Source organism: Argopecten irradians, chromosome 12 (assembly GCF_041381155.1).
Source record: "Argopecten irradians isolate NY chromosome 12, Ai_NY, whole genome shotgun sequence".
NCBI classification, from domain to species: domain Eukaryota; kingdom Metazoa; phylum Mollusca; class Bivalvia; order Pectinida; family Pectinidae; genus Argopecten; species Argopecten irradians.
Window position 1 is genome coordinate 17213308 of NC_091145.1, and position 14442 is coordinate 17227749.

At 31.9% G+C, this 14442-nt stretch overlaps 1 protein-coding gene across 3 annotated transcripts; it reads right to left on the bottom strand.

Moving 5' to 3' along the window:
- Positions 1–721: 721 nt before the first annotated feature.
- On the bottom strand, positions 722–14408 carry LOC138336852 (ras-related protein Rap-1b-like). Of its 3 annotated transcripts, none has more exons than XM_069286445.1 (8): positions 14280–14408; positions 12364–12449; positions 11935–12003; positions 10634–10690; positions 9356–9496; positions 8369–8509; positions 4158–4269; positions 722–3550 (listed from the first exon to the last, which is right to left on the bottom strand). In XM_069286445.1, the coding sequence occupies exons 2-7, from the start codon at positions 12418–12420 to the stop codon at positions 4171–4173; spliced, it is 564 nt and encodes a 187-aa protein (XP_069142546.1). In that variant the 5' UTR covers positions 12421–12449; positions 14280–14408; the 3' UTR covers positions 722–3550; positions 4158–4170. The 3 variants fall into 3 exon arrangements, with proteins under 3 accessions (XP_069142546.1, XP_069142545.1, XP_069142547.1); XM_069286444.1 differs by having other exon boundaries at positions 4144–4269; XM_069286446.1 differs by lacking the exon at positions 4158–4269 and adding an exon at positions 4331–4468.
- Between the last annotated feature and the right edge of the window lie 34 nt (positions 14409–14442).

Below are 14442 nucleotides of genomic sequence, written 5' to 3' on the forward strand. Positions count from 1 at the left end.
ACTTATAGTGCTATATCACTGAAGCATGCCGCCGAATTTGAGAATGATCACTTCAGTACTTTCTGAGAATTAGCGGTAACAAACTTCAACAACCAAAATCCAAGATGGCGACTTGTTGACCGATCGGTCCAAAGATGTAAAATGCACAACTATAGCCCTAGGGGAACCTACAAATGGAATTTGAGAATGATCCCGTACTTTCCGAGAAATAGTGGTAACAAACTTCAAATAACAAAATACTAGATGGTGGCCTGGCGGCCATCTTGTTGACCGATCGGTCCCAAAACGCATTATGCCCAATAAGGGGAACCTACATATGAAATTTGAGAATGATCCATTCAGTAATTTCTGGGAATAGCGATTACAAATTTTAACTATCAAAATCCAAGATTACTGATTGGTTCCAAATTGCAATATGTATAACTAGGGCCCTAGGGAAACCTTCATATGAAATTCGAGAATGATCCTTTCAGTTCTGTCTGAGAAATAGTGATAGCAAACTTTAACCATCAAAATCCAAGATGACTGCCAGCCATCTTGTTGATCGATAAGTCTCAAAACACAATATGAACAAATTGGGTCCTAGGGGAGCCTACGTATGAAATTTGAGAATGATCTCTAAAGTTCTCTCTGAGAAATAGCGATAACAAAAATTGTTAACAGACGGACCACAGCCGAAAAGCAATTTGATGATGGTGGGCTAGTAAAAAAAATGACAACATTTTTGTGTACATATTTATTATTAATTAAAAATTTAAAATTGGTACAGTTTGAACAGTTGTGTATGTAAGCTTTCAGCTAATGAATCAAGTTCATGATATTGCGTGATATTAAGACAAAGACCGGAGTACTCTGTCGATAACCAAGAAACCTAGGGAGAAATCAAAGCTAATTAGGCATATCAAATCATAATCAAAACATCTTTGGGTGGCAAAATACTGTTATAGATAATTTTGTATTAAGTTGCTCACATTTAATTCCCTTATTACTTTTTCTAATATTTTCAAACATTGCAAAAGAAAATTGGAAAATTCTACAGTCATTCATTCAGAGACATATCAAACATATAAGCAATTATTTGAAAATTTAATTAGCACAAAATTTCCCACATATAATAATTTTTTGTCAGGAAATTGAATCAGAAAAAACATTATTCAAAATCTGAAATATATATTCAATATTCACATAAAATGCACAAAATCAGATTCAAAACAACAGTGGTAATTTGCACATTTTTTTTTTCTTTTACAAAATGAAACAGTAGAAGGGTCATAGCAAGAAAACAGTTGGCCAGATCAAAGCCTAATATCACAAAAGGTTTACCTACATGTACAGAAAGAAAAGACACATATGTTAAAGGATTAAATAAATCTATGAAATGTATTTACAAATGCCATACAAGAAGAAATATCGGATAAAAAATATATGTGATTTGGATTCAGAGGAATAGATCTCAAGATCAGGTTATAACCATATGCACAAGTTGCCAATATCTTGTATATCAAAGGCAAGTTTTTGGCAATGTTAACAAAAAAAGGGAAATTTATCCTACATGAATTTATCTCTTTTACTTACTTAACTTGTTCTGTAATTCTTTATCATTTATTGACCCGATTCAAGAGTTTATATTTATACTAAAATGAAAATGTATTACAACTGACCGCTATAATATCTTGGGAAAACAGGAATTAAAATGATATTATAACACAAATTTAATATACTACTACACCCTACGGTACAGGATCACAGTTCACCTCACTAAACTACAAGGTATTTCGAGATCTACAACTACCATTGCCAACTAAAATGTAACCTGATGCGCATTATCAGCAGTGCATTATTTCTGGCAGTGAAAAGTGTTTTGAAACTCGAGTTACAAACAGGAAAAGCTGTTTTGAGAATTGTTCACATAATGCATGTAATAAATGAAAAATATTGTGGAATTGAGGGAGAGAAGGTGTTACAAGCATAATTTGCACAAAGGTAAAGCCAGGCTGAAATAAAAGCTATCTTCTTTGTTTTTACTTTCTTTATAAAATCTCTACCCATATAGAAAAAGAACAATTCATATTTCTCATTCCGGCAATATCATAATATGGAATCTAGCATATCTTTTTTGTATTGCCCATGCTTTACAGAAGATCTCACTATAAACTGCATAGATTCTATAGAATGTCTTCATGCAGCACTTGTATATTTCAAATCTTAAACCAGCAAGAAAACTTGACTCCACTCATTTTGGTCATTCACATTATACTTGGAATGATTCTTATATCTTTACAACATGTTTCAAAATTTTTTTGGTGAAAACTTTTAAAAGAATTGACACATGAAGTATCAGCTTTGTTTTATGAACTTGTACATAGTGTGTTGTTAAAAGTCATCTTTTTGCCTTTTTGTGTGGCAAATGTGTTTGAAAATGTCCAACCTTCCACTTACTGAACTATAGTTTATATATAGTAAATCCATGTATGCAAGTATTTAAAATGTAAGATACAGTTTTCCTTAGACAAGAGTAATTTCATCAATTGCCTTGTAAGCTAAGGGAGTATGTGAAAATGCTCATATTGTTTTGCGACATTAGACAATGTTGAAGAAACATTCTCTTCGTAAAAGGTACACAAAATAATGCTGTTTTGAAGCATTTCCATAGATTTAGTTAACTTTCACCCCTGAAGACACATTAAGGCTCTTCTATATCAAAGACTAGACCAGTCCATTATGAAATTTCAGGGGTGAATGAGTTAAATACATACAAAACTGAATAGTACAGAGAATTTATCAGTTTAATTCTGCTGCGGTCGATCCGTCATTCCAGCGACTCTAACAGCAGTAAAACAGTAAATACACAGCCTATCGAGGTTAACAGTTCTCATTGCATATAGAATATTTAGATAAAAGCTGGTTACATGAACACTGCGGTACAAACCAAAGTAAACCCACACCTACAAAGTTTCGGTTCACTTTCTGATTTGCATAAATTTGACATGTGTTATGCATACTGTGTATATAATGAGTGTAACCATCAGCGAAATGTTTTCCATGCCTATAAAAATATATAAAGCAAAAATTACAGATCCATGTAACTCTCTGTGCACCAAGTCTGCTTCCTAGTCCACTTCAGTGACATCTCCATCACACATCTTTAAATACTCAGACCGAAGACATCAAAACAACAATCTTCATCAAACAGTTTATCTTCAGCACTGACAATCCGGCTTCATTTCACATTCCTTGGAACTGCAAGATTTTCAAGCAAGCCAGATACCATTTATATATCAAATGTTAATATTTTGTTTTATACGTATTATTACAGGTGACAAAGTCTCCACATACTGATGCTGGTACACACATTCCAGGACACGTTTCCGTTTAAGATATATCTTATATAATCAAGTCTGGCCCCGTAAGTTACATAGCTAGGTGACGCTCAGAATTTGTACCTGGAAGCAACAAGTATTTCTTGTCACATATTTGAGTCCATGAATTTAAGATATAATCTCGGCATCGTGGCGAGTGGTCAACATCTCCTAAGGATATTTTTCTATACCTGCAAACAAACATGAATTTACATTTTAATAATAACTAACAATTAAGGGGAGACAATCACAGATTTGTAACTGCACATGATATTATGACTACAACAAAGTTTCAAGATTAAATATTTTCACGAAAACATTACAACTAATGATATTGTATAGCATGTTATTATCACAATTTCGTAAGACTTTGCTATAATCAAATTGAAAATTTGAAATGCCAAATATTGAGAAACCTTATACAACGTATACATTGAAAGCCAGATCATGAAATTTTAAACTGCTAACATTTGAATTTCTTATTTTTAGTTGACTTCCCAAAATTTTTTGACATACATAGATCACCATCTATACATGTATATAGTCATTTCGTGATGATGCACTTCATGTCATATATATTTTTTTTGTATCTGTTAAATATTTTCTAAATTTTTCAAGATACCTGTACTGGTATTATTTTCGATAAATTTCGAACTGAAAAGGCATGGACTGTTGATGAAGGTTTGTATAGAGCCCATCACACCTTTCTTACAGCTCAAACCTGTACTGTTAGCCCACCTGGGTAATCACCTGTTTTACCTGCGTTACCTGTACATATACTCACACAAGTCTACATACATAATGACGACTCCTAAAGTAGAACACAGCACCCCTTCTTGCGTCCTCCAGACGGACCACTTACATTGCCTGGGTTCTTTTTGTTAATTGTCCTTACTAAACTATAAAAAACCTGAAAATGAAAAGCACTTGCATTGAAGGACTCCCTTTATCTCGAGATATGAAATACTTACACCATGTTACATGCATGCGATTAAATGACGACTGATGCTGTCCTACAGTATGCTGCACCCTTTTTTCTTTCCCGCTTTATTTTTGCCTTTTATTTCGGGGTTCTTTTTGTTTATCATCCTGACTAAATTATAAAATATCTGAAAATAAAAAGAGAAATGGACCTTTTGATTATTTTTGTTACTCTGATCTTATATTGCCAGGATTCGCCCCAGAGATTGATTTTTGACACTTTACCTGAATTTCAACAACGACCAAAACACTCTAAAGCTGTCATATTAGCAGCTGACTTTCCTGGAAAAGGTTATCTGATAACCCAAGTAGAACTTATCCAATTTTTTTTATAAATAGGCAGGTATGTGTTTTATAATACTAGTTATATAGGGTATGACACAGCAAGGTTAATAAAAACCTTTTTTTTTTATTTAATTCTGTTTCCTATTTAATTGAACAATTCTCATTTTCAAGGGAGTTTATTGTGTATCATATGAAAAATTGATTTCATGAAATTTTGTGATTGTAACTTTTTGCAAGTTAATTTTAAGTGAAGAGTTTAATAATGAAAAATATTGTTTTTGTGTGTGAATGGTTTTAAAAGTGAATTGACTCATTAATGTGATTGCAACTTTTGTACAAGTTATTTTTGTGAAAAATTTCAATACTAAAGAATAAATGAACAAATGAAAGATTCTATAAGGGTATATTGTTGTTTTTAATGCAAATACTTATGAATAAACATTGAGTAATACATTTAATACTCTATACTTTATATCATGATAAATACAATGTACATGTTTAATACATATCAATGTTTACATAGGTATTCCCTACATATAGAAACGATTAACTCACATAAGTGATTTTATCTTTTCAATTGTAAAAAAAATCCTCTACATGTATTTGTATGAGCATGTATTGTTTGCTATGTGATTAGTCTGTGTACATGTGAGAAAATATTTGTTTGTGTTCTCCAAAAAATCAAAACAAACAATGGATATAACAATTAATAACTGTTAAAATGAGCAGATAATTTAAATGGCTTGTATATAAAACAGTATTTTAGATATCCAAAGGGTAAGCAAGGTTTGCTCTTGAATTCCAGGGTTATATATGTTTTAAAATCAGTTGATTCACTTATTGTGCTTCCTTGAAATTAACATAAAATGTTAACAAAATTATTTCAATACTGAAGCAAATAAAGTTGACATAAACATGAAAAAATAATAACTGAGGTTTCTTTTGAGCAGCAGTTGACAAAATCTTTGACTTGTGATAAGTTTTCATAACTTATGTGCTTGAACACCCTTGATAGTCCAGGGGTTACTATCAATCACTGTCATTATATCCACCCCTCTACTTTGTCATAGCCAAAGAATTCAATAACCGTGCACTGTATGACATTGAAGTTGGACGTCGCTCTCTGTAATCTTCAAAGAAAAGTCTCTGTACAGGCTTGTTGTAGTTGGTGAGTTAGTTCTCCTGAAATGCCTTCAATTTCACAATGACATGGTCCAGAGGTGGATATTACAGCAGTGAAAGTAACCCCTGGAGTATTGAGGATGGTGCTTGACATGATAGCGTACAAACAAATACAATGTATAGATCTGCTTCAATTTGATAAAACACAATGAACAAACAAAATGGTACAATTAAAGCGACGGAAAAAGAAGAAGATAAACTATATGGGATAATGTAGCACTAGCAGTAATTCGGTTATATCTTGTTAATAACATTGACTGTTTCCGATTCCCAGACATGCAATTTTATTTTATACTGTATTTATAAAGGTATCATGCAATAATGATGGATTAAGATTTTAAATAATGTTTTTTAATAATACATGTATTCTACAACTTCAAATTCCAACTATTCAGTTTTATGGTTTTTTCTCCTCCTTACCTTCTTTAATTACAAAAAATACTTCATAATTTTGTGAACGACTTTGCTATATAGACATTAAACATAAAGTTTCTGTTATCGAAGACGTAGGACAACATTTTATTATTTCAAATTAGGTTCAACTAAAACAAATAGGACATTTTAAAAATGTGCCACCTCTTCAAAATAAACAAAATATAAGGTAAAGAATAAATTAGAAAAAATATCAAAATAAAATACAAAAGCAGAACATTTGGAATTTGAAAATGTACTTGATATATGATAATGTACTAGCCAGCTAGATCTAGTCTATAGGCCTAAACAAGTGGGCGCTGTCATGTGCATTGAACATTGATGCTTTACACAGCTCCTCATCAGCTGAACTAATTTTGCTCAATCTGTTTATATAAGCACATAAACATACATGATAATTGGTTTTACTTTCTAGTGATAGAATACGGTTGTGGTATCTGGGGATTGTAGATAATAGCTATCAACTTTCTTTTGTGATTTTTAAGATAGTGTATGTTGCTGTGGAACATTTTACAACTATTGGTTTTTGTAGGTTAATGTTATGTGGAATTATTAATCTGAGGAAATTGATATTCCCCAAGTTGTTCATCACCGTCAGGTAACCATTGCATATTGTCTAGACATGGTTCGAATGGCTTGACCAATCAGAAAACAGCAAAAATCAAAGTCACATTAACAAATTCATTTGTTTTCCAGAGATGTTTGTTTGATACAGCCTTGTCTTCTAAATCTTGACATATTTAATTCCTCTTTAGCGTTTGCTAGTGTAGTGTAATTCATGCACTTTGGCTAATGCTTTGTTGATTTTTTTCATGGCAGTTTCTAGTTTTGTATACATATGTATGTTATGTTGCAACTACAGTTTAAGTCTTCAATAAAAGTTTAGAACTTTAAAGGAATGAATTCATATTTTCAATTAAAATTTTCTTCATCACATACATGGGAAAACCTCAAACCATTCCAGGAAAGTGTCATTGTATCTACTGAGCTAGTTATATAGGGAGATAACATTCTGGGGAGAATCCTGTATTACAATAAGCAAGTCAACAAGCTTGGAGAAATACATTCAGACACTATGTGGTTAATGATTATCGTTTAAAGTCTTATAAACTGAAGGTTTTCATTTTTTCCATATTACAGAATTATCTGCCCTTGCAGGTATGTATTGATCGTTACTTCATTTTTTTATGAGCAAAATGTCATATTTTTAGGGAAAACAATGTAAATTTCCCTTATGAAACAATGACATCACAATTGATGCATACCCACAAGGACAGATAACTCTGCAATATGCAAAGACAGAATTCACCTTAAAATTTCGCTACAGAGTACAGTACAATTAATGCTGTCAAATTGATTCCCTTCTTATTTCTACTTTGAGGTTATCAAGGACTAGGCTAAGGATATAAGTGGGAGAAATATAATAATTCAAAAGCTGTAGGAAATCAATTCTGGATATTTTGTACATAAATCTTGTATTCTTGTAAAAAAAATAATATACCAGTTTGAAATCAAAAACATTGAAAAGCTTGCTATAACCTTCGTCAAATTATAGTTTTAAAACTATTAGCAGTAGAAGTTGTTAGTTCTAAGTTAGATATCAATTATGACCGTTCCTTGTACCAAATATACTGTAAGTATGAACCATCTCCATCAGTTAGTATTAAACTGTTTTCCCTTTAAAGCATATTGTAAGATCACAAATCATTCTTAAATGAATTAAAAAAAAAACAACATTTGACGATTAAAGTTCTGATACCCATTCTATAAAAAGATGCTTTTACAATTCTCAATTCAAAAGAAAATTTGAATTTTAACCATTAATAGAAGTAACTCTAAATGAATTATTTCAAATTGAAAAATTGTTGAGGTTAGGCTTTATAAAATAAATGAAAAACAGGCAAAATATCTTGACAATAAATCAGAGAGTAAGAACAAACATATTAAAAGGCAACTAAATATAATCTGATGACAAAATATTTATAGAAAACTACATAGGAAGACAAAAAATTTGTCTTTAACAGCAAAACAAGTACAAAGCTTACAGTACGTAAAAGCAGTAATAATATTAGTGTTAATGGGATAGATTGTTAGTTCATAAAATAATGAATGTCAAAAATCTTGTTTACCTCATTAACATTCACTTTTGCCTTCGCTGATGTTTCTAGAAACTCTGAGCTCCAGTTTCGGGCTAAGTTTATACCCTGATCTTTTCCTACAACGCGTTCGTCTTCCAAATCACATTTGTTTCCAACAATGATGATGGGTACCTGTAAACAGAATTTATAAGAACTTTCAACAATAGAAACTTAGTAATTCAAAATCATATCATCTAAAGGCACTGTTTGAATCAAACAAGTACTAACAATACTTCATTCTAGATATTCCAGGGGTTACTATCACTGTCATCATATCCACTGCTGGAATATATATATATATGTCATAGCAAAACCGAAGGCTCAGTATGTGACCACAAATGAGATAGGTAATTTCGTCCTTTGATATACATCAAAAGAATACACCGTGATTGATTGTGTGCCGTTGGGCATCGCAGTCTCTGTAATCTTCAAAGTAAGTCTATGCAGGTCATTTTTTTCCTCCCCAACTGCTTTCAGTTTTGTCAAGACATATTCCAGAGGTGGGTATTACCATAAGACAGTGATAGAAAATCCCTGGAGTATCAAGGATGACAAAATTTTAAAAACACAACATTCAAACTGATGTAATTTCTACACTAAATTACTAAATCACTGGGTTTTTTTTTTTACATTGGTACTTTCAAATTCAAAACAAGGTTGCCTTATGCTTGAATTATTTTTTCGTAAGGAGACATACAAAATTTCCATTGACAGACAATTTGGAAAACTAATCTACCTTAATTTTACAATTTTATTATTATCATCCTAAACAAGGGAAAATAAAATATTAAATGAATTTCAAAGATGAATAAAGACTGATATTATCATTTGTTTCAAGATGTTTGGATGAAAGAAGATTTTGAATCATCAAAGATTCTAACAATGTATTTTTGATTTGTAACTTCAGAGATTTGTTAAAGAGAACAGAAAGGTTTTGGTTTGGACTTGAACAGTCGGTCTAACGCTATGTTTGCCTACATCGTCTGTGTCTTTTACACGAAGAATCTGTTCCCTCAGATCTGCTAAGTCGTTAAACGTTGACTGTGCTGTGATGGAGTATACCAGTAGAAAACCCTGTCCATTCTTCATATACAAATCTCTCATAGCTGTGAATTGTTCCTGGAAACAAAATAAGAATACAATGTAATTGAATGAAGATATAGCTGATTTGATGAAACCTGAAGTGTAAGAACAGAATATTTTATTTCTCCCATACTTCACAGGGATATCCCATGGTTGCTAGGGAAAAGATATCTCTATCTTACACAGGGGAGTGTAAGACAGCTCACACGCGCTAGACAATAACATGACGTCATCAATTTTGACACATAACGACATTCCTGCAATGATGGCGTGATGGAAAAGCTGGAAATCAAGTGGAATTTCACCATTTTTCTACTAAATATGGGAGAAAAAGAATCTTACATGGGTCAGAGAAGTGGACAGGGATATCTCAACCCTCATGAAAGATTTTGGCCGTCAACCCTTGGCAAGCCTTGGGTTGACCGGTCAAAAATCTTTCACTCAGGTTGAGATATCCCTGTCCACTTCACAGGCCCATGTAAGATTCTATTAATTCCTACACATTTTCTTTAGATTGGAAACTATTGTTTATGTAACATCAAAAATATTTCCAAGATGTAGAGCCAATGTCATCGTCATATGATTGGTAGGTAAAATAAAATGGGTCCTCCGCCTGCTGCCTGGATAATCAGAGGTATGCAGGGGATTGAAAAAGTAGGGGAAACTATGATTCAGAAAAGACAATCTGACACAGGCTACAGACAGGAGGCGGGTGTTTTTGAGATTCATTCACGTAGTTATTCATGCACCACTACGTACCTGAATAAATCCCTAAAACACCCACCTCCTGCCTGTTCAAATTGTCTCTTCTAAATAAATATTTGCACAATCAGTGAATATTTCTTGTGATGTTTCATATAATGTACTTATCATGTAGTCTGGCTAGGACAATCAGATAAGTTATGTTTGAAAAGAGAGCAGAAACATTGATTTTGTTTTACTTCTTTACCTTTTAAGTAATATTGTTTTACTTATTTACCTTTTAAGTAATATTAATAACACTTCACATACAAAAAACGTGATATGCATCCCCTATCTAAATAGCTTTAAAAACAATTTTAAGAAAGCCAATTGTGGATTTTGAAGTTTCTTTGTCATCATAATGACACCTTCTTAAATCTTTGAACTCTAGTATAATTTTTTGTCTTAATCTTCTTTGTGTTTGATACTTACTGTTCCAGCTGTGTCAAGGATTTCTAGCATACATTGCTGTCCATCAACTTCAACTTGCTGTTGACAAAAGAACAGATGCATGTTGCAAAACAATATCTATCTTCATCTTTTCTTACTATCTATCCTGAAGACAATTTTGTCTGCAAAGTCTGTTCTACAGATAATATGAAATACACATCTTTATTTAGTAAAAAATTTAACTTTGTTTAAATTGTAAAGAAAAATAAACAACCATAGCTTAAAAACTAGTAGTCTTTCATTTCTTCTCATTAACATTAAAAACTATCCACATGTAGACTTGTAAATATACAATCATTTAATGTATTATGATTTCCATTTTCATCATGCCTTTATTTGGCCAACCACAATGTTAAATGTGTATGATAAATAATTACAATTAAAGATACTTACTTTTCTGTAACTGTCTTCAATTGTGGGATCATATTTTTCTACAAAAATATTTTGTACAAATTGGACAGTCTGAAAAAGAACATATCAATTAAGTTGGGAATCAGTGTATAAGTAAATAGATGGCACACAATTTTATAGTGAATATTTATTCTATCAATTGTAAATTTGGCAATATCAAATAATAATTCAATATATATCATGACCGGAAGCAATTTAATAATTTATAAAAGAAATGTTCACATTCAGTAATTTTGCTATTAAATTGTAGAGTCAAAAATTACTTTTGTCAGAAACGAATTGTCAATAAACATCTACAGTTATTACCATGGCATATGTACATGTGCCTTAGCCTTTGTTATCAATCAATAATTCACCAATCCATTTAATTTAATTGAAATAAAGATATACATTTTGAATTTTCCCATTCTTTTAATTAATATAAATGAAATTTAGCACTGTAAATAAATTATAGTCATGATCATATGATCTGCAGATTACAATTTTCAAAATCCTTTTTTTCACTCAGAATAATTAAATAGATGTCCTGATATTATTACTTAGCAACTCAGAGAGTTTAAAGCATTTAAATGATATTAAGTTGAACCAAAATTAAATAAACAACAAGACAGTTTTAAAGATTTCCCCATGTATTGGAAGTTGTCGATATAACCTTTGTGCCCCTCTGATGGTTATTTATCGCGGTCAAGGTGCCCTTTTCAAAACCCAGCACCATGCCCTTTTTTTTCCTGTGGGAAACACTAACTATCCACATGTAGATTTATAAATATACAATCATTTAATGTATTATGATTTCCATTTCATCATGCCTTTGTTTGGCCAACCACAATGTTAAATGTGTATGATAAATAATTACAATTAAAGTTACTTACTTTTCTGTAACTGTCTTCAATTGTGGGATCATATTTTTCTACAAAAATATTTTGTACAAATTGGACAGTCTGAAAAAGAACATATCAATTAAGTTGGGAATCAGTGTACAAGTAAATAGATGGCACACAATTTTATAGTGAATATTTATTCTATCAATTGTAAATTTGGCAATATCAAATAATAATTCAATATATATCATGACCGGAAGCAATTTAATAATTTATAAAAGAAATGTTCACATTCAGAAAGTTTTGCTATTAAATTGTAGAGTCAAAAATTAAATTAAATTAAAACGAATTGTCAATAAACATCTACAGTTATTACCACGGCATATGTACATGTGCCTTAGCCTTTGTTATCAATCAATAATTCACCAATCTATTTGCACTGTAAATCAATTGATTATTATTGAATCCTTAAAAACCTACTAGAGCACTTTTGCCCACACCACCACTTCCTAGTACAACCAGTTTGTACTCCCTCATCTTGTGTGGTCCGAGATGGTATCCGGGTACTACAAATAAACAAATCACAGATTCACCAAAGGATAGCATTAATATTACAGTATTAACAATACAATCAATATATATTGCAAAGCCATAAATTAAAGCAACATGTGTATTATCTAATATTAGGTCATAAAGATATGTGTTTTAATTGGATTATTTTCATTATTTAATCCGAGTTAAAGTCATACAATTTATGAAGTTATTTGACGACATCAACACCGATAAAAGCTTTCATATTATTGGATGCCGCAATGTACAACATTGACTGTAAATAATTAGCAGATACTAAAATTCAAAGTAAAAAAAAACATAGTAGAATTGAATGAAACTTACGTCTGATAACAGATAGTAACATTTCATGGTCAACAATTTTTAATTGGTAAGTTATGGTACAGCAGATCCTGAGCATGACTCATACATTATTATTGTTGCAAGTAAATGAAAATACAACTTCTGTGCCATCAGTCACATATGTACAGTTGTTCAGATTTTCAACTAGCAATTGGAGACGTCTGAATGACAACATTATATCTGGCAGCAGAATCATTCTATCCTTTTTAATTTGTCAGATGTAAATATAAAATACCCCTATATTTTAACAGGTAATAATTAATTGTTGAAGTATATAAGTAATCCAAAAGTACATAACTGTGTTTGGCATGTAGATGCCTGGTTCTATTATGTCAAAGGCAGTGATCTAAATGCAATTTACTGTAGCTAACTTGCACATGTGCATTTGATTATTGTGAATATAGTGATCCCTGCATTGCAGAGCTGTCCTGCATGGTCTGATCTTGATTGATACAATATAACCAGTGATTTCCATTACGTAGGATTTAACAAAGTGAGTCAAGAACACTAATTTTCAAACAAAGGACGGTAAATCCTTCTTTTACAAAATAATTTTTAAAAGAGAAATTTCTGAGTTCTGACAACCAGCATATAGCATAACCATATAGGAAATCACCATCCTTAAAGCTGCACTTTATTAAAAGCAACACTCCTTCATGATCACTTTTTATTGCTCCTGTGTTCTGACATATACATTGTCACATTCTTTTGATTTTTAACTGTGGTGAATGGCCTATATAAAGTGCCAATCCCTAACCACATTTAATAAGTAGCTCTAGCTACAAATTTAGTATACGTATGATAGTGATATGAAATCTTCCAAGTTTATATTTGTGTATTATGAAGAGGATCAAAATTATTACAAGAACACATATCCACATTACAAATACATGTATATAGTGTACTGTACTTTGATTAGAATTAAGAGGTTTTATTTCTATTTTAGTATCATTAATGAGGAGGCGGTTAGACAGGGAGTAGCCATTGATTATACATTTCCTGTGTAAGGGAAAGATAGAAAATGGGAAGAAGATTCCTATGTTTTTATTGGATACCCCTAATTTAGTTTAGCTATCAAAGCAAGTAGCAAAATCTGAACAGGAAATGCCATCCGAGGTCGAGATGAAGGAAGTTGACATATGGGTCAGTCCATCATTACGGCAAAAATGGTGAACCCCTGTGTTGTGACTTTCACAAATATTCGGAGCATGGTTCAATAAAACAAAAATAAACAAACGCTTTTGAGGTATTTCCGCAACAAAGTGAAATTGTTATGTTGTTTGTAGACAGAGTGAGTCCGTCTGGATAATTTTGACCAACCCGGCCCCGACTCCTTACTCTATGTAGTACATGGAGGTTCACACCCAAATGTCAGATCTCTGACTAATCGTGCCACAGTCCTGGGGAATGTCGACAAATCAGCTTCTCAAAGTCGTGTTAAATTTATAAAATGTTAACATGTGCAATCAAATTTCTCAACTTACCCTTCCAACCGAATGTTTTTCTGCCTGAATGAGTCAAATGACGTCAAAATATATATGAACAGTTTGATACTATATTTGGAATTTCTCCCAGCAAGCACCTGACGCAAGCGCAGTGCTCAGAGAGAAATTAGTTCCGTTTAAATTGGTCTTAGTCATCAAAATG